This window comes from Cheilinus undulatus, linkage group 19 (genome assembly GCF_018320785.1).
Source record: "Cheilinus undulatus linkage group 19, ASM1832078v1, whole genome shotgun sequence".
Taxonomy (NCBI): Eukaryota; Metazoa; Chordata; class Actinopteri; order Labriformes; family Labridae; genus Cheilinus; species Cheilinus undulatus.
The window spans coordinates 262,765-284,875 of NC_054883.1; the positions used below are offsets into that span (position 1 = coordinate 262,765).

Genomic DNA, 22,111 nt, shown 5'->3' on the forward strand with positions numbered 1-22,111 from the left:
CTATGACCTATGACCTGATCCTCCTTTATCATACTGCCACCTACTGTTGACAAACGGCTCTACCTCATATAGTGAATGTGCTCATTATTTTAAATACAGACCTGTGAGGATCTTAGTGCTCACTGTGCAGTGCATTAACGCTTCGTTAGCACCGACCAGTGTGAGAGCCCCATTGTATCTGTAGGAATTTATTTTGTTTCTGTCAGAACTTTTGCATTTTTGGGGGCCTTAACACGCTCCAAAACTCACAAAATTTGGGGTCTTGTTAGATTCTGGTGAAAAAATTTCATATTCTGGTGGTTCCATTCAGCTCGCTCAAAAAAATGGCCCCTCAGGGGCCCCAAAACCTGGTTTTTGCTGGTATTCAGGAGCCCCGCCCACAGGTTTGAGTGACATGCATGAAACTTGGTACACATATGTGTCATGACTAGACGAACAAAAAATCCTCTTGGGACCATCCTCTAAAATGCACAGGAAGTGACATCTTAAAGAAAAAGTGTCCAAATTTGGGCCTTTTCGGTTAATTTACAGTCCTCGCATTTGAACGAACTCGTCCGAGGGGACTTCTTCCATTGACTCCAGACTGGTTCCTCCTGAAACTAGACAAGATGGACACCAAAAGTTATCAAAAGCATGACTTTTCACCTGGGGGCTGGGCCGTGACAAGGCCCCCAACTTTGAAGACCACTTTTTCACCATTTTTCTCAAAAAACATGGTGAAAAACAGCTTTTAGTGCCCATGACTTTTCAGTGCTTACACAAGTCATCACCAAACTTCCCACAGATGATCACAGCCTCTATCAAATCATACACCAACATCAGAAATGCTTAGTTTTTTATTTATATTTTTATATGAAAGAGCCAAGGGCAGGTTTTCTCCAGGCTTTATGATTTTATTTTTAACCAGCTTTATTCTTTATGTTTTTGAATGTCAAACTAAAAATCCATTGGCTGTAAAATACACATGACTCAGACTTTCTATTAACATGACTGAAGATGAAATAAAGAACCAGACTACTGAGAATTTCTTTGGTTTTTAATCTTTATTTACCATAACAGCAGATAAAAAGTTTCTACTGAGCCAAACACTCTCACAGAGCTATCCACGCTCAGGTCATGACTCCTCAGACTAACTTTTGGATGAGTTGACCAATCAGAAGCTGAGCTGTGAATTCAAACAGGTTCAGAGACAGGAATCAGCGATGGTTTATGCAGAATAAAGCCTCGTCTAACTCCTGTCACCAACTTCTAAATCACAGAGGCCAACTCAGACGATGACTTCTTCACCCTGGTGTTTCTCTCCGCTCTCCTCGCTCTTTTTACGCCTCCTCTTCCTCCCCATCGCTCTTTACTCTTTTCACTCTTGGAGTCTTTGAAGCTAGCTGTGGCAGTCCATTAAGTCGACTAACCAGCCCCCATGGGAGCCGTCCAGGCCCGCTGTTACATCATGTTACAGCAACATCAAGGAAGCGAGGATGGAGCGTGTGCAGCTCGATGTATGTGCAGCGGTGTTTGTGTGTGGAAGATCTGAGGTTGCCTGAACCTGCTGCTCTTGGTTTGACCTCGACAATCAAAGCGGCCTGTGAATATCGCAGCGTTTTCATTCCTGTGAAGTGTCAGAGCAGGTTTTTCCTCCCATATACGGCCGCATATTAGCACTTAACAGGATTTTTAGATGTCTTACATAAAGCTGCAGCCGAGTGTTTACGGTCCCCAGTGATGTGCTTTTTCATGATACCAGCTCATGACATGAATAATGCCCTTCATCGTCTTTTAGCTGGAGAAATATTTATTTCTATCTTTGAAGAATAAAGAAGCACGGCGTCACACTGGAGGAGTCATGACTCTCTGTTCAAACATCCCTGAAACAGATCACATCCTCACGTATCAAACGCTCTAAAAGTCTGTTTCTGAAGTTTGGAATAACTCTAAAAGTACGGCTGGAGAGCCCAAAATCAGCAACGCTGAGCTACATGACTTTTACATGTCACCAGCAGAGGGAGTCATGAAAATCAAGACACTTCCACCGAATGCTAGCTTCACATCTAACCAAGACGCAAACATTCCTAACACCAACACTGGCGACGCGAGGAGGCACTGGGTAGACTGGAACCACAACTGGGGGCAACAATGGAATGTTTATGAACTCTGAGGACATCATCCTGAAAGGCAGAGGATGGAATGTTTAAAAACCTTGAAGATATCATCCTGAAAGGCAGAGGATGGAATGTTTAAAAACCTTGAAGATATCATCCTGAAAGGCAGAGGATGGAATGTTTATCAACTTTGATGACATCATCATCAAAGGCAGAGGATGGAATGTTTAAAAACCTTGATGACATCATCCTGAAAGGCAGAGGATGGAATGTTTATCAACTTTGATGACATCATCCTGAAAGGCAGAGGATGGAATGTTTAAAAACCTTGATGACATCATCCTGAAAGGCAGAGGATGGAATGTTTATCAACTTTGATGACATCATCATCAAAGGCAGAGGATGGAATGTTTAAAAACCTTGATGACATCATCCTGAAAGGCAGAGGATGGAATGTTTATCAACTTTGATGACATCATCATCATAGGCAGAGGATGGAATGTTTAAAAACCTTGATGACATCATCCTGAAAGGCAGAGGATGGAATGTTTATCAACTTTGATGACATCATCATCGAAGGCAGAGGATGGAATGTTTAAAAACCTTGATGACATCATCATCAAAGGCAGAGGATGGAATGTTTAAAAACTTTGATGACATCATCCTGAAAGGCAGAGGATGGAATGTTTAAAAACCTTGATGACATCATCCTGAAAGGCAGATGATGGAATGTTTAAAAACCTTGATGACATCATCCTGAAAGGCAGAGGATGGAATGTTTATCAACTTTGATGACATCATCATCAAAGGCAGAGGATGGAATGTTTAAAAACTTTGATGACATCATCTTGAAAGGCAGAGGTTGGAATGTTTATCAGCTTTGATGACATCATCAAAGGCAGAGGATGGAATGTTTAAAAACCTTGATGACATCATCCTGAAAGGCAGAGGATGAAATGTTTACCAACTTTGATGACATCATCCTGAAAGGCAGAGGATGGAATGTTTAAAAACCTTGATGACATCATCATCAAAGGCAGAGGATGGAATGTTTAAAAACTTTGATGACATCATCCTGAAAGGCAGAGGATGGAATGTTTAAAAACCTTGATGACATCAACCATAAAGGCAGATGATGGAATGTTTAAAAACCTTGATGACATCATCCTGAAAGGCAGAGGATGGAATGTTTATCAACTTTGATGACATCATCATCAAAGGCAGAGGATGGAACACTTATAAACTTTGATGACATCATCATCAAAGGCAGAGGATGGAATGTTTAAAAACTTTGATGACATCATCCTAACAGGCAGCGGATGAAATGTTGGTGAAGCTGGGGATGTTAGGGCCTTTCCCCTACATTTCTGCCTAATTGTAGACCAAAGATGGCCACTTCTGGAAAGTTCCACCTGCAGATGGCAACTAGAGGGAAATCCCCCCCATCATTCCCAGCTTCACCAACATTCCATGATTTGGCTTTGAAGAGGATGTTGTCAAAGCTTCTGAAACATTCCATCCTTACCTTTTACCTGCCGTCCAGTCTCGGCCCCAGTTGTCATTCCAGTCTAACCAGTAACCCACTAGGTTTATTAGATTAGTGGTTTGTAGGCATTTTTATGACAAAACAAGGGAGAAAAGCGGTTAAAGAGGCACCACTAGCCTCTTAGCTCGTTGCTAAAGAGTTACAATAATTCAGCATACATACCAAGATTCTTCATTTTGTTGTCTATTTGTAGTGATAACGCCATGAAAGCTAATCAAACATTCCATCCTTTCCTTTTCCAAAGGTTGTGGGGCAGTCAACATAAGAGACGGGTTGCTGGCATAGCCGCACTTAAAATGACAAACTGGTGCCAAATGAAGAGCCCAAAGACCGGCTCTGTTACTGGGCTGGGTAAAATGATCCAGAGGAGGGGTTAAAGTTACAGAATGGGACTGAACTTCCGTGTTTTTAAGGCAGAACATCTCTAACAGCAGCCCAGTTTAGACATGGAAACCTTCACAACCACAGCTGGATGGATGAGAGTCCATCCGCTGACTGAAGGGGCCGGTAGGTTTGGTCGTTCTCCGATCCTAGAATCTTAGAGGCAGAGAGACCAGACTCAAAGCTTGACACAGGGCAGTTTCCCAGCTCTATGGACGTACAGCAGCGGCGGGACGAACCCGCTGATGATGGTGACCAACAGGCATGACAGCATGACCTTGGTATAAACCTGAACGTACGCGAGCACAGCTGTCGGCACCATGATGAAGAGCTTCAGGGACTCGGCCACCACGCAGGACCCCACGGTGATCGTGATGATCTTAAAGGCCTTCCTCTTCATGCCGCACTGACTCTCACGCTCTCCGTCACCGGGCTGCGGCTGCTTCAGCACGCAGAGAGCGTGGGCGCCACAGTACACCATGAGCACCAGGAAGAAGGCAGATTTGGAAATGAACAGGTAGAAAGGGAGTATAGACGAAATCATTAGGAAGTTGATGAGGCAGTCGAGCAGAATCAGCAGCCAGGTGGAAGTGCAGCAGGCCAGCCTGTAGCCCAGAGGTCTGAACCTGCCGGGAGGAAGAAACGGCTTTTTAGAGAGCGGCAGAGCGGTCTGAACGAATAAGATGAATAACGAGTTTGTCTTGATTTCTGAGGCTGGTTTCAAACAGGAAGTGGAACTTTCAGAAAACACTGTGACCTTCAACCCCTCTTAATGACCCCCTAAATCTGAAACACAGCTGTTTATCAGAGCTCTGATTACCTGATGAAGACTGTGGGATGTACCACGGCCATGTAGCGCTCCAGGCAGATCCAGCCCTGGAAGAGGGCTCTGGGGGTGAACATGACCTGAGGCAGTAAATAGAACAGCACATAGCCCAAGTACCCCCCCACCCTCAACAGGAAGTGGAGTAGCGTATACAGAGAGAGGGCGCAGAAGGAGAGCTCGGCCACGGCCAGATTCAGGGCGAAGACCTCAGAGGTCACAGCTCCTTTCCCTCCTCTGGCGATCTGCCACACCACGTAGATGTTAGCGGGCAGACCAATCAGGATGTTGCAGGAGAACAGGCCGGTCAGTCCGTTATGGTAATCATCCAAGGTGTAAAAGCTGAAAGAGAAGGTGGCGTTGCCTTCGGACAGATTCATCTTCACCCTGGACCTGCAGAGAACGACAGAGAGGTTACAGCAGCTCCTCCTGGTGCATGGTGACAAAGAAGACCTGGTCTGCAGCTCTGATCCATCTACAGCACCTCCTCACAAATACAACTGAAGCGCTGTGATTGGTCTGGGTAACACTGGACGTTTCATTTTATTTGTAGAATTAGCTAAAAAAGACGCGTAGGCTGCATTTGGCTTACAGACCAGAGGACACAAGCAGAGAGGGACCAGAACCTGCTGATACAGCTGGATCTCAAAGACATCAGAGCACCATCTAAAAGTTCATTTATCAACTGGTTTACTTAGAGAAACGTACATTTCCACCTTCTCTAGATTCATCTCCTACACGAGGAAACAGTTCAGATGTTTTCTGTAAAGTTGATGATTACGGCTTAGAGCTGACAAACATCTGAGATCCATGATCTATCTGTGCTAGAGGCCTGTAGATAAACCCCGCCTTCTCTCTGGCTCAGTTCACACAACCAGAGTCAGGGGGAAGACCGTCAATAACACCGGTCACAAGGACGGCAACCCGCAGAAGGTCAAAGGGGAAAGGTCAGGCTGTTCTCAGAGGCTGTAGCAGAGATATCTTAGGAGGGCAAGCCACAGAAGGTCAAAGGGGAAAGGTCAGGCTGTTCTGAGAGGCTGTAGCAGAGATATTTTAGGAGGGTAAGCAACACAAGGTCAAAGGTGAAAAGTCAGGCTGTTCTGAGAGGCTGTAGCAGAGATATTTTAGGAGGGCAACCCACAGAAGGTCAAAGGTGAAAGGTCAGGCTGTTCTGAGAGGCTGTAGCAGAGATATCTTAGGAGGGTAAGCAACACAAGGTCAAAGGGGAAAGGTCAGGCTGTTCTCAGAGGCTGTAGCAGAGATATTTTAGGAGGGTAAGCAACACAAGGTCAAAGGGGAAAGGTCAGGCTGTTCTCAGAGGCTGTAGCAGAGATATTTTAGGAGGGCAACCCACAGAAGGTCAAAGGGGAAAGGTCAGGCTGTTCTCAGAGGCTGTAGCAGAGATATTTTAGGAGGGTAAGCAACACAAGGTCAAAGGTGAAAGGTCAGGCTGTTCTCAGAGGCTGTAGCAGAGATATCTTAGGAGGGTAAGCCACAGAAGGTCAAAGGGGAAAGGTCAGGCTGTTCTCAGAGGCTGTAGCAGAGATATTTTAGGAGGGCAACCCACAGAAGGTCAAAGGGGAAAGGTCAGGCTGTTCTCAGAGGCTGTAGCAGAGATATTTTAGGAGGGCAAGCCACAGAAGGTCAAAGGGGAAAGGTCAGGCTGTTCTGAGAGGCTGTAGCAGAGATATTTTAGGAGGGTAAGCCACAGAAGGTCAAAGGTGAAAGGTCAGGCTGTTCTCAGAGGCTGTAGCAGAGATATTTTAGGAGGGTAAGCAACAGAAGGTCAAAGGGGAAAGGTCAGGCTGTTCTCAGAGGCTGTAGCAGAGATATCTTAGGAGGGTAAGCCACAGAAGGTCAAAGGGGAAAGGTCAGGCTGTTCTCAGAGGCTGTAGCACAGATATCTTAGGAGGGTAAGCCACAGAAGGTCAAAGGGGAAAGGTCAGGCTGTTCTCAGAGGCTGTAGCAGAGATATCTTAGGAGGGCAAGCCACAGAAGGTCAAAGGGGAAAGGTCAGGCTGTTCTGAGAGGCTGTAGCAGAGATATTTTAGGAGGGTAAGCAACACAAGGTCAAAGGTGAAAGGTCAGGCTGTTCTGAGAGGCTGTAGCAGAGATATCTTAGGAGGGTAAGCAACACAAGGTCAAAGGGGAAAGGTCAGGCTGTTCTCAGAGGCTGTAGCAGAGATATTTTAGGAGGGTAAGCAACACAAGGTCAAAGGTGAAAGGTCAGGCTGTTCTCAGAGGCTGTAGCAGAGATATTTTAGGAGGGCAACCCACAGAAGGTCAAAGGGGAAAGGTCAGGCTGTTCTCAGAGGCTGTAGCAGAGATATTTTAGGAGGGTAAGCAACACAAGGTCAAAGGTGAAAGGTCAGGCTGTTCTCAGAGGCTGTAGCAGAGATATCTTAGGAGGGTAAGCCACAGAAGGTCAAAGGGGAAAGGTCAGGCTGTTCTCAGAGGCTGTAGCAGAGATATTTTAGGAGGGCAACCCACAGAAGGTCAAAGGGGAAAGGTCAGGCTGTTCTCAGAGGCTGTAGCAGAGATATTTTAGGAGGGCAAGCCACAGAAGGTCAAAGGGGAAAGGTCAGGCTGTTCTGAGAGGCTGTAGCAGAGATATTTTAGGAGGGTAAGCCACAGAAGGTCAAAGGTGAAAGGTCAGGCTGTTCTCAGAGGCTGTAGCAGAGATATTTTAGGAGGGTAAGCAACACAAGGTCAAAGGGGAAAGGTCAGGCTGTTCTCAGAGGCTGTAGCAGAGATATTTTAGGAGGGTAAGCCACAGAAGGTCAAAGGGGAAAGGTCAGGCTGTTCTCAGAGGCTGTAGCAGAGATATCTTAGGAGGGTAAGCCACACAAGGTCAAAGGGGAAAGGTCAGGCTGTTCTCAGAGGCTGTAGCAGAGATATCTTAGGAGGGTAAGCCACACAAGGTCAAAGGGGAAAGGTCAGGCTGTTCTGAGAGGCTGTAACAGAGATATCTTAGGAGGGTAAGCCACAGAAGGTCAAAGGGGAAAGGTCAGGCTGTTCTCAGAGGCTGTAGCAGAGATATCTTAGGAGGGTAAGCCACACAAGGTCAAAGGGGAAAGGTCAGGCTGTTCTGAGAGGCTGTAACAGAGATATCTTAGGAGGGTAAGCCACAGAAGGTCAAAGGGGAAAGGTCAGGCTGTTCTCAGAGGCTGTAGCAGAGATATCTTAGGAGGGTAAGCCACACAAGGTCAAAGGGGAAAGGTCAGGCTGTTCTGAGAGGCTGTAACAGAGATCTCTTAGGAGGGTAAGCCACAGAAGGTCAAAGGGGAAAGGTCAGGCTGTTCTCAGAGGCTGTAGCAGAGATATCTTAGGAGGGCAAGCCACAGAAGGTCAAAGGGGAAAGGTCAGGCTGTTCTGAGAGGCTGTAGCAGAGATATTTTAGGAGGGTAAGCAACACAAGGTCAAAGGTGAAAAGTCAGGCTGTTCTGAGAGGCTGTAGCAGAGATATTTTAGGAGGGCAACCCACAGAAGGTCAAAGGTGAAAGGTCAGGCTGTTCTGAGAGGCTGTAGCAGAGATATCTTAGGAGGGTAAGCAACACAAGGTCAAAGGGGAAAGGTCAGGCTGTTCTCAGAGGCTGTAGCAGAGATATTTTAGGAGGGTAAGCAACACAAGGTCAAAGGTGAAAGGTCAGGCTGTTCTCAGAGGCTGTAGCAGAGATATTTTAGGAGGGCAACCCACAGAAGGTCAAAGGGGAAAGGTCAGGCTGTTCTCAGAGGCTGTAGCAGAGATATTTTAGGAGGGTAAGCAACACAAGGTCAAAGGTGAAAGGTCAGGCTGTTCTCAGAGGCTGTAGCAGAGATATCTTAGGAGGGTAAGCCACAGAAGGTCAAAGGGGAAAGGTCAGGCTGTTCTCAGAGGCTGTAGCAGAGATATTTTAGGAGGGCAACCCACAGAAGGTCAAAGGGGAAAGGTCAGGCTGTTCTCAGAGGCTGTAGCAGAGATATTTTAGGAGGGCAAGCCACAGAAGGTCAAAGGGGAAAGGTCAGGCTGTTCTGAGAGGCTGTAGCAGAGATATTTTAGGAGGGTAAGCCACAGAAGGTCAAAGGTGAAAGGTCAGGCTGTTCTCAGAGGCTGTAGCAGAGATATTTTAGGAGGGTAAGCAACACAAGGTCAAAGGGGAAAGGTCAGGCTGTTCTCAGAGGCTGTAGCAGAGATATCTTAGGAGGGTAAGCCACAGAAGGTCAAAGGGGAAAGGTCAGGCTGTTCTCAGAGGCTGTAGCACAGATATCTTAGGAGGGTAAGCCACACAAGGTCAAAGGGGAAAGGTCAGGCTGTTCTGAGAGGCTGTAACAGAGATATCTTAGGAGGGTAAGCCACAGAAGGTCAAAGGGGAAAGGTCAGGCTGTTCTCAGAGGCTGTAGCAGAGATATCTTAGGAGGGTAAGCCACACAAGGTCAAAGGGGAAAGGTCAGGCTGTTCTGAGAGGCTGTAACAGAGATCTCTTAGGAGGGTAAGCCACAGAAGGTCAAAGGGGAAAGGTCAGGCTGTTCTCAGAGGCTGTAGCAGAGATATCTTAGGAGGGCAAGCCACAGAAGGTCAAAGGGGAAAGGTCAGGCTGTTCTGAGAGGCTGTAGCAGAGATATTTTAGGAGGGTAAGCAACACAAGGTCAAAGGTGAAAAGTCAGGCTGTTCTGAGAGGCTGTAGCAGAGATATTTTAGGAGGGTAAGCAACACAAGGTCAAAGGTGAAAGGTCAGGCTGTTCTCAGAGGCTGTAGCAGAGATATTTTAGGAGGGTAAGCAACACAAGGTCAAAGGTGAAAGGTCAGGCTGTTCTCAGAGGCTGTAGCAGAGATATTTTAGGAGGGCAACCCACAGAAGGTCAAAGGGGAAAGGTCAGGCTGTTCTCAGAGGCTGTAGCAGAGATATTTTAGGAGGGTAAGCAACACAAGGTCAAAGGTGAAAGGTCAGGCTGTTCTGAGAGGCTGTAGCAGAGATATTTTAGGAGGGTAAGCAACACAAGGTCAAAGGTGAAAGGTCAGGCTGTTCTCAGAGGCTGTAGCAGAGATATTTTAGGAGGGTAAGCAACACAAGGTCAAAGGGGAAAGGTCAGGCTGTTCTCAGAGGCTGTAGCAGAGATATCTTAGGAGGGTAAGCCACAGAAGGTCAAAGGTGAAAGGTCAGGCTGTTCTCAGAGGCTGTAGCAGAGATATTTTAGGAGGGCAAGCCACAGAAGGTCAAAGGGGAAAGGTCAGGCTGTTCTGAGAGGCTGTAGCAGAGATATTTTAGGAGGGTAAGCCACAGAAGGTCAAAGGTGAAAGGTCAGGCTGTTCTGAGAGGCTGTAGCAGAGATATTTTAGGAGGGTAAGCCACAGAAGGTCAAAGGTGAAAGGTCAGGCTGTTCTCAGAGGCTGTAGCAGAGATATTTTAGGAGGGTAAGCAACACAAGGTCAAAGGTGAAAGGTCAGGCTGTTCTCAGAGGCTGTAGCAGAGATATTTTAGGAGGGTAAGCAACACAAGGTCAAAGGGGAAAGGTCAGGCTGTTCTCAGAGGCTGTAGCAGAGATATTTTAGGAGGGTAAGCCACACAAGGTCAAAGGGGAAAGGTCAGGCTGTTCTGAGAGGCTGTAACAGAGATATCTTAGGAGGGTAAGCCACAGAAGGTCAAAGGGGAAAGGTCAGGCTGTTCTCAGAGGCTGTAGCAGAGATATTTTAGGAGGGTAAGCCACAGAAGGTCAAAGGGGAAAGGTCAGGCTGTTCTGAGAGGCTGTAGCAGAGATATTTTAGGAGGGTAAGCCACAGAAGGTCAAAGGTGAAAGGTCAGGCTGTTCTGAGAGGCTGTAGCAGAGATATTTTAGGAGGGTAAGCCACAGAAGGTCAAAGGTGAAAGGTCAGGCTGTTCTCAGAGGCTGTAGCAGAGATATTTTAGGAGGGTAAGCCACAGAAGGTCAAAGGTGAAAGGTCAGGCTGTTCTCAGAGGCTGTAGCAGAGATATTTTAGGAGGGTAAGCCACAGAAGGTCAAAGGGGAAAGGTCAGGCTGTTCTCAGAGGCTGTAGCAGAGATATTTTAGGAGGGTAAGCAACACAAGGTCAAAGGTGAAAGGTCAGGCTGTTCTCAGAGGCTGTAGCAGAGATATTTTAGGAGGGTAAGCAACACAAGGTCAAAGGGGAAAGGTCAGGCTGTTCTCAGAGGCTGTAGCAGAGATATTTTAGGAGGGTAAGCAACAGAAGGTCAAAGGGGAAAGGTCAGGCTGTTCTCAGAGGCTGTAGCAGAGATATCTTAGGAGGGTAAGCCACAGAAGGTCAAAGGGGAAAGGTCAGGCTGTTCTCAGAGGCTGTAGCAGAGATATTTTAGGAGGGTAAGCCACACAAGGTCAAAGGGGAAAGGTCAGGCTGTTCTGAGAGGCTGTAACAGAGATATCTTAGGAGGGTAAGCCACAGAAGGTCAAAGGGGAAAGGTCAGGCTGTTCTCAGAGGCTGTAGCAGAGATATTTTAGGAGGGCAAGCCACAGAAGGTCAAAGGGGAAAGGTCAGGCTGTTCTCAGAGGCTGTAGCAGAGATATTTTAGGAGGGTAAGCCACAGAAGGTCAAAGGTGAAAGGTCAGGCTGTTCTCAGAGGCTGTAGCAGAGATATTTTAGGAGGGTAAGCCACAGAAGGTCAAAGGGGAAAGGTCAGGCTGTTCTCAGAGGCTGTAGCACAGATATCTTAGGAGGGTAAGCAACACAAGGTCAAAGGTGTAAGTTCAGGCTGTTCTGAGAGGCTGTATAAGAGATATCTTAGGAGGGTAAGCCACACAAGGTCAAAGGGGAAAGGTCAGGCTGTTCTGAGAGGCTGTAGCAGAGATATTTTAGGAGGGTAAGCAACACAAGGTCAAAGGTGAAAGGTCAGGCTGTTCTCAGAGGCTGTAGCAGAGATATTTTAGGAGGGCAAGCCACAGAAGGTCAAAGGGGAAAGGTCAGGCTGTTCTCAGAGGCTGTAGCAGAGATATTTTAGGAGGGTAAGCCACAGAAGGTCAAAGGGGAAAGGTCAGGCTGTTCTCAGAGGCTGTAGCATAGATTTATTAGCCGGCTAACCCACTGAATGTCAAAGGTGAAAGGTCAGGCTGTTCTCAGAGGCTGTAGCAGAGATATTTTAGGAGGGTAAGCAACACAAGGTCAAAGGGGAAAGGTCAGGCTGTTCTCAGAGGCTGTAGCAGAGATATTTTAGGAGGGTAAGCCACAGAAGGTCAAAGGGGAAAGGTCAGGCTGTTCTGAGAGGCTGTAGCAGAGATATCTTAGGAGGGTAAGCCACAGAAGGTCAAAGGGGAAAGGTCAGGCTGTTCTCAGAGGCTGTAGCAGAGATATTTTAGGAGGGTAAGCCACAGAAGGTCAAAGGGGAAAGGTCAGGCTGTTCTGAGAGGCTGTAGCAGAGATATTTTAGGAGGGTAAGCCACAGAAGGTCAAAGGTGAAAGGTCAGGCTGTTCTGAGAGGCTGTAGCAGAGATATTTTAGGAGGGTAAGCCACAGAAGGTCAAAGGTGAAAGGTCAGGCTGTTCTCAGAGGCTGTAGCAGAGATATTTTAGGAGGGTAAGCCACAGAAGGTCAAAGGTGAAAGGTCAGGCTGTTCTCAGAGGCTGTAGCAGAGATATTTTAGGAGGGTAAGCAACACAAGGTCAAAGGGGAAAGGTCAGGCTGTTCTCAGAGGCTGTAGCAGAGATATTTTAGGAGGGTAAGCCACACAAGGTCAAAGGGGAAAGGTCAGGCTGTTCTGAGAGGCTGTAACAGAGATATCTTAGGAGGGTAAGCCACAGAAGGTCAAAGGGGAAAGGTCAGGCTGTTCTCAGAGGCTGTAGCAGAGATATTTTAGGAGGGTAAGCCACAGAAGGTCAAAGGGGAAAGGTCAGGCTGTTCTGAGAGGCTGTAGCAGAGATATTTTAGGAGGGTAAGCCACAGAAGGTCAAAGGTGAAAGGTCAGGCTGTTCTGAGAGGCTGTAGCAGAGATATTTTAGGAGGGTAAGCCACAGAAGGTCAAAGGTGAAAGGTCAGGCTGTTCTCAGAGGCTGTAGCAGAGATATTTTAGGAGGGTAAGCCACAGAAGGTCAAAGGTGAAAGGTCAGGCTGTTCTCAGAGGCTGTAGCAGAGATATTTTAGGAGGGTAAGCAACACAAGGTCAAAGGGGAAAGGTCAGGCTGTTCTCAGAGGCTGTAGCAGAGATATTTTAGGAGGGTAAGCCACACAAGGTCAAAGGGGAAAGGTCAGGCTGTTCTGAGAGGCTGTAACAGAGATATCTTAGGAGGGTAAGCCACAGAAGGTCAAAGGGGAAAGGTCAGGCTGTTCTCAGAGGCTGTAACAGAGATATCTTAGGAGGGTAAGCCACAGAAGGTCAACATTTCTGTAATTTAAAGCCTTTTTTGGACTGATGTCTGTGATTTTCTTATATATAGAGGTGCCTGATTTTTCTGAACTTAAAGCCAAAATCATCAGGATTAAACAGAAAGTCTGAGCTGTCAGTCTCTGTGAGATGACTCTAGCATAAATGGAGCTCCTGCTTCCCTTTGTCCTGTTCTATAGAACAGGGGTTCTCAACCTTTTCAGCCCGTGACCCCTGAAAAGACCCCCCTGAAAGACCGGGGACCCCCTCTGGACCTGAAGGTGGCTGAACAGCCGTGAACATTTTAGAACAGTCATGTGGAGACAAGGCCGTCTATAGGAGGATAAAGGGGGTCCATCCAAACCAGGGGCCCATGGAGGTCAGCAAAATCCTGGTCTATTGTAAAGTTATATTTTACATTTAACCTGAAATAATAACCACTCTTATCCATGAAAGAAATCCATATTTTAGATCATTTGTGTAGAATACAGCCTTCTCAGACACTTTTGTTTAAAAAAATGGGTCAAAAATGAAAAAATGGGTTAATAATGGTAAAAAAAGTGACAAAGTTGGTGAAATTGGTTCTTAAAAGTAGCAGAAATGGACAACAGTGGCAAAAATGGGCATTAATAGTGCTAAAAAGTGGCTGAAAAGGCTTTAAATTGGCAACACTGGGTGGAAATCTGGTGAAATGGGAAGAAAAATTAACATTAACTGGCAAAATAGTTTTACCTATGGAAGAAAAAAGAGGCAGATATTGGCAGAAATTGGCGAAACTGTCAAAAATGGGCATATCAGATAGTGAAGTGTTTAAAACGGGGATAAACTGGGCATAAAAAGTGGTAAAGGGGGGTCATGTGACCATGGCTGACTGAAGGCTGTGTCTTTGTGGGGCTCCTGCTCCTGTCCGACTATTTTCTGTTTAAAAGTTCATTCTTAAGTCTGTTTTTTCTTCCTGGTGATGCTCTATTATGGCCTCTAAACCGTGGTCACAGTCTCTGAGAGAAAGACCAGCCAATTTAAGGCAAACAACTCAATCGAAGATCACCGACCACGCGCCGCTAGCAACAATAGCATCTAGCCCAACCACCACGGAAGCTAACGGTATGGACATGTCCGAGCTAGTGCGGGAAGCGACTCAAAATATAAGTGAAGTCATGGAGCAGAAGCTGTCTAAACTCTCAGAAGCTTTGGAGAAAACTGCCAGTAGCTTGGAGGGACAGTCTAAACGCATCACCGAAGCAGAACAGCGGGCCTCATCCGTGGAAGACCAGGTCGCTGCTCTTGAACTACGTTTAGCACAAATGGAGAACAAGCAGGCGACCATGTCCGAACAGCTAGACGACGCGGAGAACCGAACAGACGTGACAACCTACGAATCCTTAACCTGAAGGAGGGTTCGGAAGGCGAGAACCCAATTCAGTTTTTTGAAACCTGGCTGCCATCGCTGCTCGGTCTGTCTCCTGCTAAAGGACGGATAAAGCTGGACCGGGCACACCGTACTGCAGGACCGAGGAGTGACCACCCCCGCCCGGTGATCATCAAGCTTCACAACTCCCGGGACAAACCGCGAATCCTTTCGGCCGTAAGGAGGATGGGAAATCTGGAGCATGGGGGATCCCGCATCTTAATCCACCAGGATCTCTCTACTGCGGTGCGGCTGAAACGCCGATCTTTCAACAGTGTTGTACAAAAACTCATCGACAAGAAAATACGATTCAGGATGCTGTTTCCTGCCAGGCTTGCAGTGCAACACAACGGAACGGAGAGCAGTTTCATCACCGCCGAAGAGGCTCTGGACTTTTTGGACAAGCTTAACTGGATATAACTACCGGTGAGATATGACTTAGATACATGAGAGAAACGATGTTGCAAGTATACCGGTTGACAGTTACTTTGGATGTTATTGAAGTTTCCATCTGATTGTAACTTAGGGCTGGTTTCATTTTCCTGGGTTTTTTTTTAGCAGCCACTTTGCTGAAGTCTTAAGCCCGTTTTGAACATCATCAGCGATTATTTGGTGCAGATTTCTAGTTTCTGTATTTTGTCAGATATTTTTTATTGCTTTAAATATAGCGGGAAAATCGTTTTTCATAGGCATTGGATATTTATGCCTTTTGTTGCTTACATATTAGAGGTCTATCCATTGCCTTATATTTCATTTTGAACAGTACAGCAGCATGCCATTTCCACTTATATAGTTTTCCTTTTTCTCCCCTTAAAATTAGAATATGGAAAGAATGTAATTCTGTGCAGCACTTTGGTTTGAGGATATGTTCAAGATGGTCTGGGTGATATCTCATACTCGTCACTTGATGCCCTGGTTATGCATGCTTAAGGGGCCATATTTAGGTTTTGCAGAATGAACATAGGCTGTTTAATGTTTTTTTAGGGCAGGTGTGGGGGCTCTGGGGAGGACCTTTGGTTTTTCTTCATTTCTTTTTCCCTGTGGTGCCCTCTCCTCGGTAATGACCTCCTTTGGAGTCGTGTCCCTCTGTAATACCCAGTGGGTGTTTCTTTGCTTACTGTTTGGATGTTTGTCTCTCTTGACATGTCTGGTTGGGATCTCAGGGGTTTTGGTTCCTTTTTGTGTTCTGTTGTCGTTCGGGGACGGTTTTTTTTCACATGACAGCACAATTTACTGGTGTTTATTTTCTAGATTTACGTATAACAGAGCTCTAGCGTGGTGTATTTTGAAGTACTAAAGCAGTCACCTGGAACATTAGGGGAGTCAACAATGGAGTTAAGAGACGCAAAATTCTTTCATCACTCAAAAAAGAGGGGACCCATCTGGCTTTTTTACAAGAAACCCATTTAAATGACCTTGAGCATTTGAAGCTGAGAAGAGACTGGGTGGGCCAAGTTTTTCATTCTTCCTTCAACTCCAGAAGCAGAGGGGTTGCATAAGAGACTGCCCTTTACACTAGATAAATGTATAAAGGACTCTGAAGGTAGATATGTATTAATCTCAGGCTTTTTATACGGTGAAAAGCTTACTTTGGGATGCATTTACTCACCTAATACCTACGAAAACTGTTTTTATTCTAAACTACTGGCTGACTTATCCTCTATTATCTCACCTCTTGTTATTATTGGTGGAGATTTCAGCTCCTGCTTGGAACCAGAGTTAGACCATAGTCCTCCTAAATCCTCACACCCATCTAAAATGGTTTTAGCTACTCGAGAGCTCTGTAATGACCTTAATTTGTTTGATACATGGAGGATTATGCACCCAAAAGTGAAAGACTACACGTTTTTTTCCCGTCCACATAATTCGCTGTCAAGAATTGACTATATTTTTTCCTCAAGGCGAGCACTGGACAGGGTTAGTTCTTGTAATATAAAATCAATGACCATTTCAGATCATTCACTAATTAGCTTAGAACTCACACCTCCTTATTTTGACCCCTCTACAAGACACTGGAGGCTCCAACCATCCTTGCTCAGTAACCCTAAGTTTCTTACTCTCTTAGAGGAAGAACTGACATTATTTTTTTCCATTAATGACACTCCTGATGTTTCAGCTTCCACACTTTGGGAAGCAGCTAAAGCATATATAAGAGGAGTAGCCATATCTTTCACTTCAGCAAAAAGAAAGGAAGCGCTCAAACAACAACTAGAGCTTGAATCTCAGACTGCTGACCTGGAGAGGGTATATAATCACTCACTCTCCGGATCAGTTCTGAAGAAGCTAGATGCTGCCCGCTCAGCCCTTGATAATCTTCTTACCAATAAAGCAGAAATGGCCATTTTTATGCTAAGCACCGTCTTTTTGAATCCGCTAATAAGCCGGGAAGACTTCTGGCCCGTTTGGCAAAAGGTAGGGTGGACTCCAATATAATACCTTCACTAAAAGATGACAGGGGGGTTAAACACTTTGAAACTAAACATATGGTTAACATTATGAAACTCTTTTACCAAAAATTATATTCTCCTGAATGCCATGATTCTGCCAGTGACAGGGCCAGTTTTCTAGATCATTTAAAGGCAGAGGGCAGAGAAGATCTATGTGGTCCAGTCACTAAGGAGGAGGTGTTAAATACAATTAAATTCTTACCAAATGGGAAAGCCCCAGGCCCTGATGGGTTCTGCCCTGAATTTTATAAGAAAATGGCTAAAATAATAGTGGATCCACTCACTAGAATGTATACAGAATCTTTTCAACAGGGAACTTTACCCCAGACACTTAACCTTGCCAATATTTCTCTTATATTAAAGAAGAATAAGCCCTCAGATTGTTGCTCTTCATATAGACCAATCAGCTTGATAGGAGTGGATTGTAAATTGCTGTCAAAACTTCTTGCCAGGAGGTTGGAGGTCCACCTCCCAGCCTTGATAAAACGCCATCAAACAGGATTCATAAAAAATAGGTTTTCACACTCAAACGTTCGGCGCCTTTTAAATGTAATACAATATGCTCGCTCTACTCAAGAAAGAATCCTATGTGTAGCTCTGGACGCAGCGAAAGCATTTGACAGGGTGGAGTTTGACTATCTTTTTGATGTACTTGAAAGATTCGGACTTGGACCTGATTTTATTAAATGGGTGAGACTGCTTTATAGTGCCCCAGTGGCAAGAGTGTTGGTTAACGGCTGGGACGAGGAACGCGGCAGGGATGCCCCCTGTCCCCGCTTCTCTTCGCATTGGCTATCGAACCACTAGCAGAGGCTGTAAGGTGCTCTAAAGATATCTCTGGTGTTTGTCTTGCTGGAACTGTGCATAAGCTAGCCCTATATGCGGATGATGTCATCCTCTTTATGACTCAGCCTGAAATGTCTATTCCTGCCCTTGTTAAAATTATAGATGCATTTGGCAGCTTTTCTGGTTATAGAATTAATTATGACAAATCTGAGGCCTTGCCTTTGGGAGACTTTGGGGACAAAAGTACCTTGTTGAACTTTCCATTTAAGTGGTCTGACTCTGGCTTTACATACTTAGGTGTCAGGGTCTCAGCCGATTTAGGCAGTCTGTTTAAAATGAATTTTCTTCCCATTATTTCTGCCATTAAAAGTGATCTTCTTAGGTGGTATGACCTCCCTCTCTCTCGGTTTGGTAGAGTCAGTTTAATTCAAATGAACATTCTCCCAAGAATCCTGTACCCAATGCAAATGCTCCCACTGAGGATCAATAAATCAGTTTTCACTGACATTGATAAAGCTATTTTGAAATTTATCTGGCATGGGAAAAAAATCACGTCTCAGTCTTAAAACACTGAAATTGCCAAGAGAGAGAGGTGGTTTGTAATTCCAGACTTAACTTTTTATAATTGGTCATGCCACATGTGCATAGTGTCAGATTGGCTGAGACATTTTCTTGATCCCAAGCAGGAGACCCATGTTGATACCTGGCACTGCCCCTCTTTATCTTTAATTGGTCTCATCACAAATAAATTATCTCTTCTTCCAGCTGAGGTACAAAGCAGCCCAATTTTAATGAATACAATCAAAACCTGGGAGAGGATTGTTAAATTTATTCAGAGAAAGGGGTCCTCATCTGTTTTACAACCCATCATCCACAACCCGGCCTTCCCTCCAGGTTTGGGTGCAAATATTTTCCTACACTGGTGTGATTGTGGTGTTAGGATTGTTGGAGATTTGTTTGAAGCTGATAAGTTATTATCATTTGAACAAGTCAGGAACAAATATAACATACCCTCTAAACATTTTTACGGTTATTTACAGGTGAGACATTTCATCAGCAGCCTTGACCTACCTGAAACTTTGCCTAAAGCTTCTGACATTGATTCATTTTTGTTACAATTTTGCCTCAATAAAAAATTCATATCCCATGCCTATAGGAAGTTACAGTCTCTCAGACATTGAACATCAACAAAACTAAACGTTTATGGGAGAGGGACCTTGGGATTGAGTTTGGGGAGCAGGCTTGGTCTGATGCTGTAGAGTCCGTAGGGAAAACTTTTTTGTGCAACAGGATATCAGAAAGTCAGTACAGAATCCTTCACAGATTGCAACGTACACCCCAATCCCTTAATACCTTTTATCCTGAGTTGTCTCCCTTTGCATAAAGTGTAAGAAAGAGGTCGGTTCTTACATTCATTGTATCTGGAGCTGTTCTGAGGTATATGATTTTTGGGTAAAAGTTTCACAGGAATTAAATCTTATTTTTGGTAAGACAATACAGGTAAATTCCAGTTTGTTTCTTTTAAACACAGCAAGTGAGAAACTCTGTTTGACAAATGTCCAACATAAACTTTTGAGCAAGCTTACTGTCTTGACAAGAAGATGTGTTTTATTTGAGTGGATTAAACCCAGACCTCCAACTATCAGTCAGTGGCGTGGAGAAATTCTTAAAGTTTTGCCGATGGAGCGTTTAAGTTCAAGGTTGAAGGGAAATGAGAAGTCTTTGACAAGCTTTGGGGGCCCTTTCTTGACTACCTTCCAGACTGCATCACAGACTTAATAAAGAAGGGATGTTGTGATGTAAACTGGCGCCCCTCATGTACTCTTCAGAATCCTTGAGGTTCTCTAATGTGTATCTTATTTTAATATTAGGTTATTTTATTGTGCTTTATTACCTTTCCTGCTTTGTGGATTCATTGAACCACATTTGATATCCAATTACAGTGATATAGACATGTCTACGTGGAACCGCCTGTACTAGTACATCATGCTTGTTATAGGATATTTTGACCATCTCGTTTTATTTTGTATGTATTGTCTGATCCCACTTGGTTTATACTCTGCTTATTCCAGTACTTGCTGTCATGTGTTTTTCGTTTTTCTTTTTTCTTTTCGGTTTTCCTCCTTTTTTCCTCTTAAATGTTCAAAATTCAATAAAACATGATTAAAAAAAAAAAAGTGGTGAAATGGTTTAAAAGTGGCAATAATGGGTCAACAGAGGCAACATTTGGCTTATTTGGCAAGAATTGGTTCAGAAGTGGCAAACAGGCAGAAAAAAGGTAGAAAGGGTTAAAATGGCAAAAATAAGTGTTAAATCTGTGGTAAAAATGATGAAAACTGGTTAAAATTGGGCAAAGTTGGTGTAAAGTGGCAACTGTGGAATTCAAAAATATTCTTAGTTTTTTTAGGGAACCTGGAGCCCCGACCCCAAGGTGGAGACCCACTGCTATAGAGAGACGACAAAGCTGCTTTAAACGGACATAGAAGGGTTTACAGGCCCTAAACGTGTCTCTTTCTTGGTTCCACCAAAGACTCCGTCCGTCAGGATCCTCTCGGCCCAGATGAAAGCTCCGTCTAAATAAAACCATCCACATTAAGGTTTTCCACACCTCGGTCTCAAGTGTGTTCCCAGACTCCAGTTGCATCTAAACACCATCCATCCCCTCTCGGTTTGCGTTCAAGAGGATCTCCTGTTTGTAATTTGGCCTTTTTGTTTCCCCGCGCTTTCACCACGAGCTCATTCTAAAGCGGACCCACCTGTTGATTTGCATGGCAGACAGCGAGCGTACATCTGGACTATTCAAAACAAGCTGCATGAAGACCTGGGTTTGGTTTCTGGGAGCCGCTGTGGGCTCAGGCCGCATTTGCATCAGCTTTAGCTTCTTACTGACAGTCATCTGTGGAATTTTACCAAAGCGGAGCAGGGTGGGATTTATATGAACCCCCACTGAGGGTGATAAAAACAATCATTGATGGACTGCTCTGACTCACTGCTGCACATGTTAGTCTCTACGCAGATGATGCTCTGGTTTATGTAGTAGTCAGACTTCAGGGCAGACTAGACCAGACCAGACTAGACTAGAATTCACGCCAGTCAGACGGCGTTTCAGCACTTACTCAAATACACAAACAGGAACTACGAGGATAAAGCATTCAAAAACATCAAATCTGCCCGTGGTATCAGGATGGAACATTTCTAAAACTAGACCAATAAAACCACTGAAGACCCTCACAGAGACACGCAGAGTTAAAGCAGAGAAACCTGCAGCTCTGACGGTAAAGACGATTATTTGGTCTGAAGGTTTTCCAGTAGAGGTTTGAACTTTCACGCGTACCGTTGGACCAGTCTAGGATGATTCCATTTTCATCTCCACAACATTTCACGAGTTTTCAGGCTGGTTTTTATATTTTTATGGCACAAGAAAAACGTCTTAGCTCATACCTCATGTCTTTAATGCGCCGTGTACAAAATCCTGACATTGGTGTCCCTGGTGTCCATTTTGGTCCCATCTGCCTCCATCATTCTGATGTTTTTATTCTGAGCCATTAGAACCTGTTCATTTCAGCATTATTGTTTTTTCCTTTCAAACGTTTGAGTATTTATGATAGAAGAGATGGTGCTTAGAGAAATCAACATGGATGTGTAAAATTCTCATAGTCTAAAACATCAGCCGAGCCGTTTTGGTCCAAAGGGACACAAACGGGTGTGAAATGAAAGGATGAAGGTTAGAGCCTGACTTACCTTACCAGCTCGTCATCATCAGCAGAATGGAGCGTGGTTTGGCTGCTCGTCCTCCTTTTCAGTGAATCTGCCGTGAGGATGAAATCAGAGATGATCAGAGGCCCCCGACTGCATTTGCATGACTGATGCATGCTAGCGCTAGCACCAGGACGCTACATGACTCAGCTTTTACAGATCAGCTTTAAGTTGATGGAGAATTCACGCATGTCTACATGTTCTGTCTAGACTCTGCACACGCTAGCTCTCTAGCTAATTCAACCGTTATATCAGTGGAGGGACTAGCAGGAGATTAGCTAGCTAGCTAGCTAAAGCTGAAGCTACATTTACTCATGGTTAGCAGGAGTGCGAACAACAACACGATTAGCTGAAGAGTCCAGACTTACCCTCTCTGCCGCGGCTCTGGAGAAGACGTCCCTCACTAAAGAGTCGTCCTTAAATCCTTGGATGTGTCGTTAAAATAGTCCAACTCGGACGTTTGACTCGTCATTGACGCTGGAATACTCTGAGCTGAGAATGTGTGAGGGAAACACGACCGTGGTCTCTGGTTTTAGTGATTTTAGTGAGTTAAATAGTCTCG

General features: G+C 45.0%; 1 protein-coding gene across 1 annotated transcript; it reads right to left on the reverse strand.

The window, feature by feature from the left end:
- Window positions 1–4,201: 4,201 nt before the first annotated feature.
- On the reverse strand, window positions 4,202–21,665 carry LOC121527638. The gene is made up of 3 exons (XM_041814664.1): window positions 21,535–21,665; window positions 4,844–5,239; window positions 4,202–4,649 (listed from the first exon to the last, which is right to left on the reverse strand). The coding sequence occupies exons 1-3, from the start codon at window positions 21,663–21,665 to the stop codon at window positions 4,202–4,204; spliced, it is 975 nt and encodes a 324-aa protein (XP_041670598.1).
- Window positions 21,666–22,111: the final 446 nt, after the last annotated feature.

Excerpts from the sequence above, each read along its gene's own strand:
- LOC121527638 (XM_041814664.1), bottom strand. The coding sequence starts at position 21,665 with ATGCATCAGTCATGCAAATGCAGTCGGGGGCCTCTGATCATCTCTGAT. Across the intron at positions 5,240-21,534 it reads GATGATGACGAGCTGGTAAG|GTCCAGGGTGAAGATGAATC; the intron begins GTAAGTCAGGCT and ends CGTTCTCTGCAG. Across the intron at positions 4,650-4,843 it reads CATCCCACAGTCTTCATCAG|GTTCAGACCTCTGGGCTACA; the intron begins GTAATCAGAGCT and ends TCCTCCCGGCAG.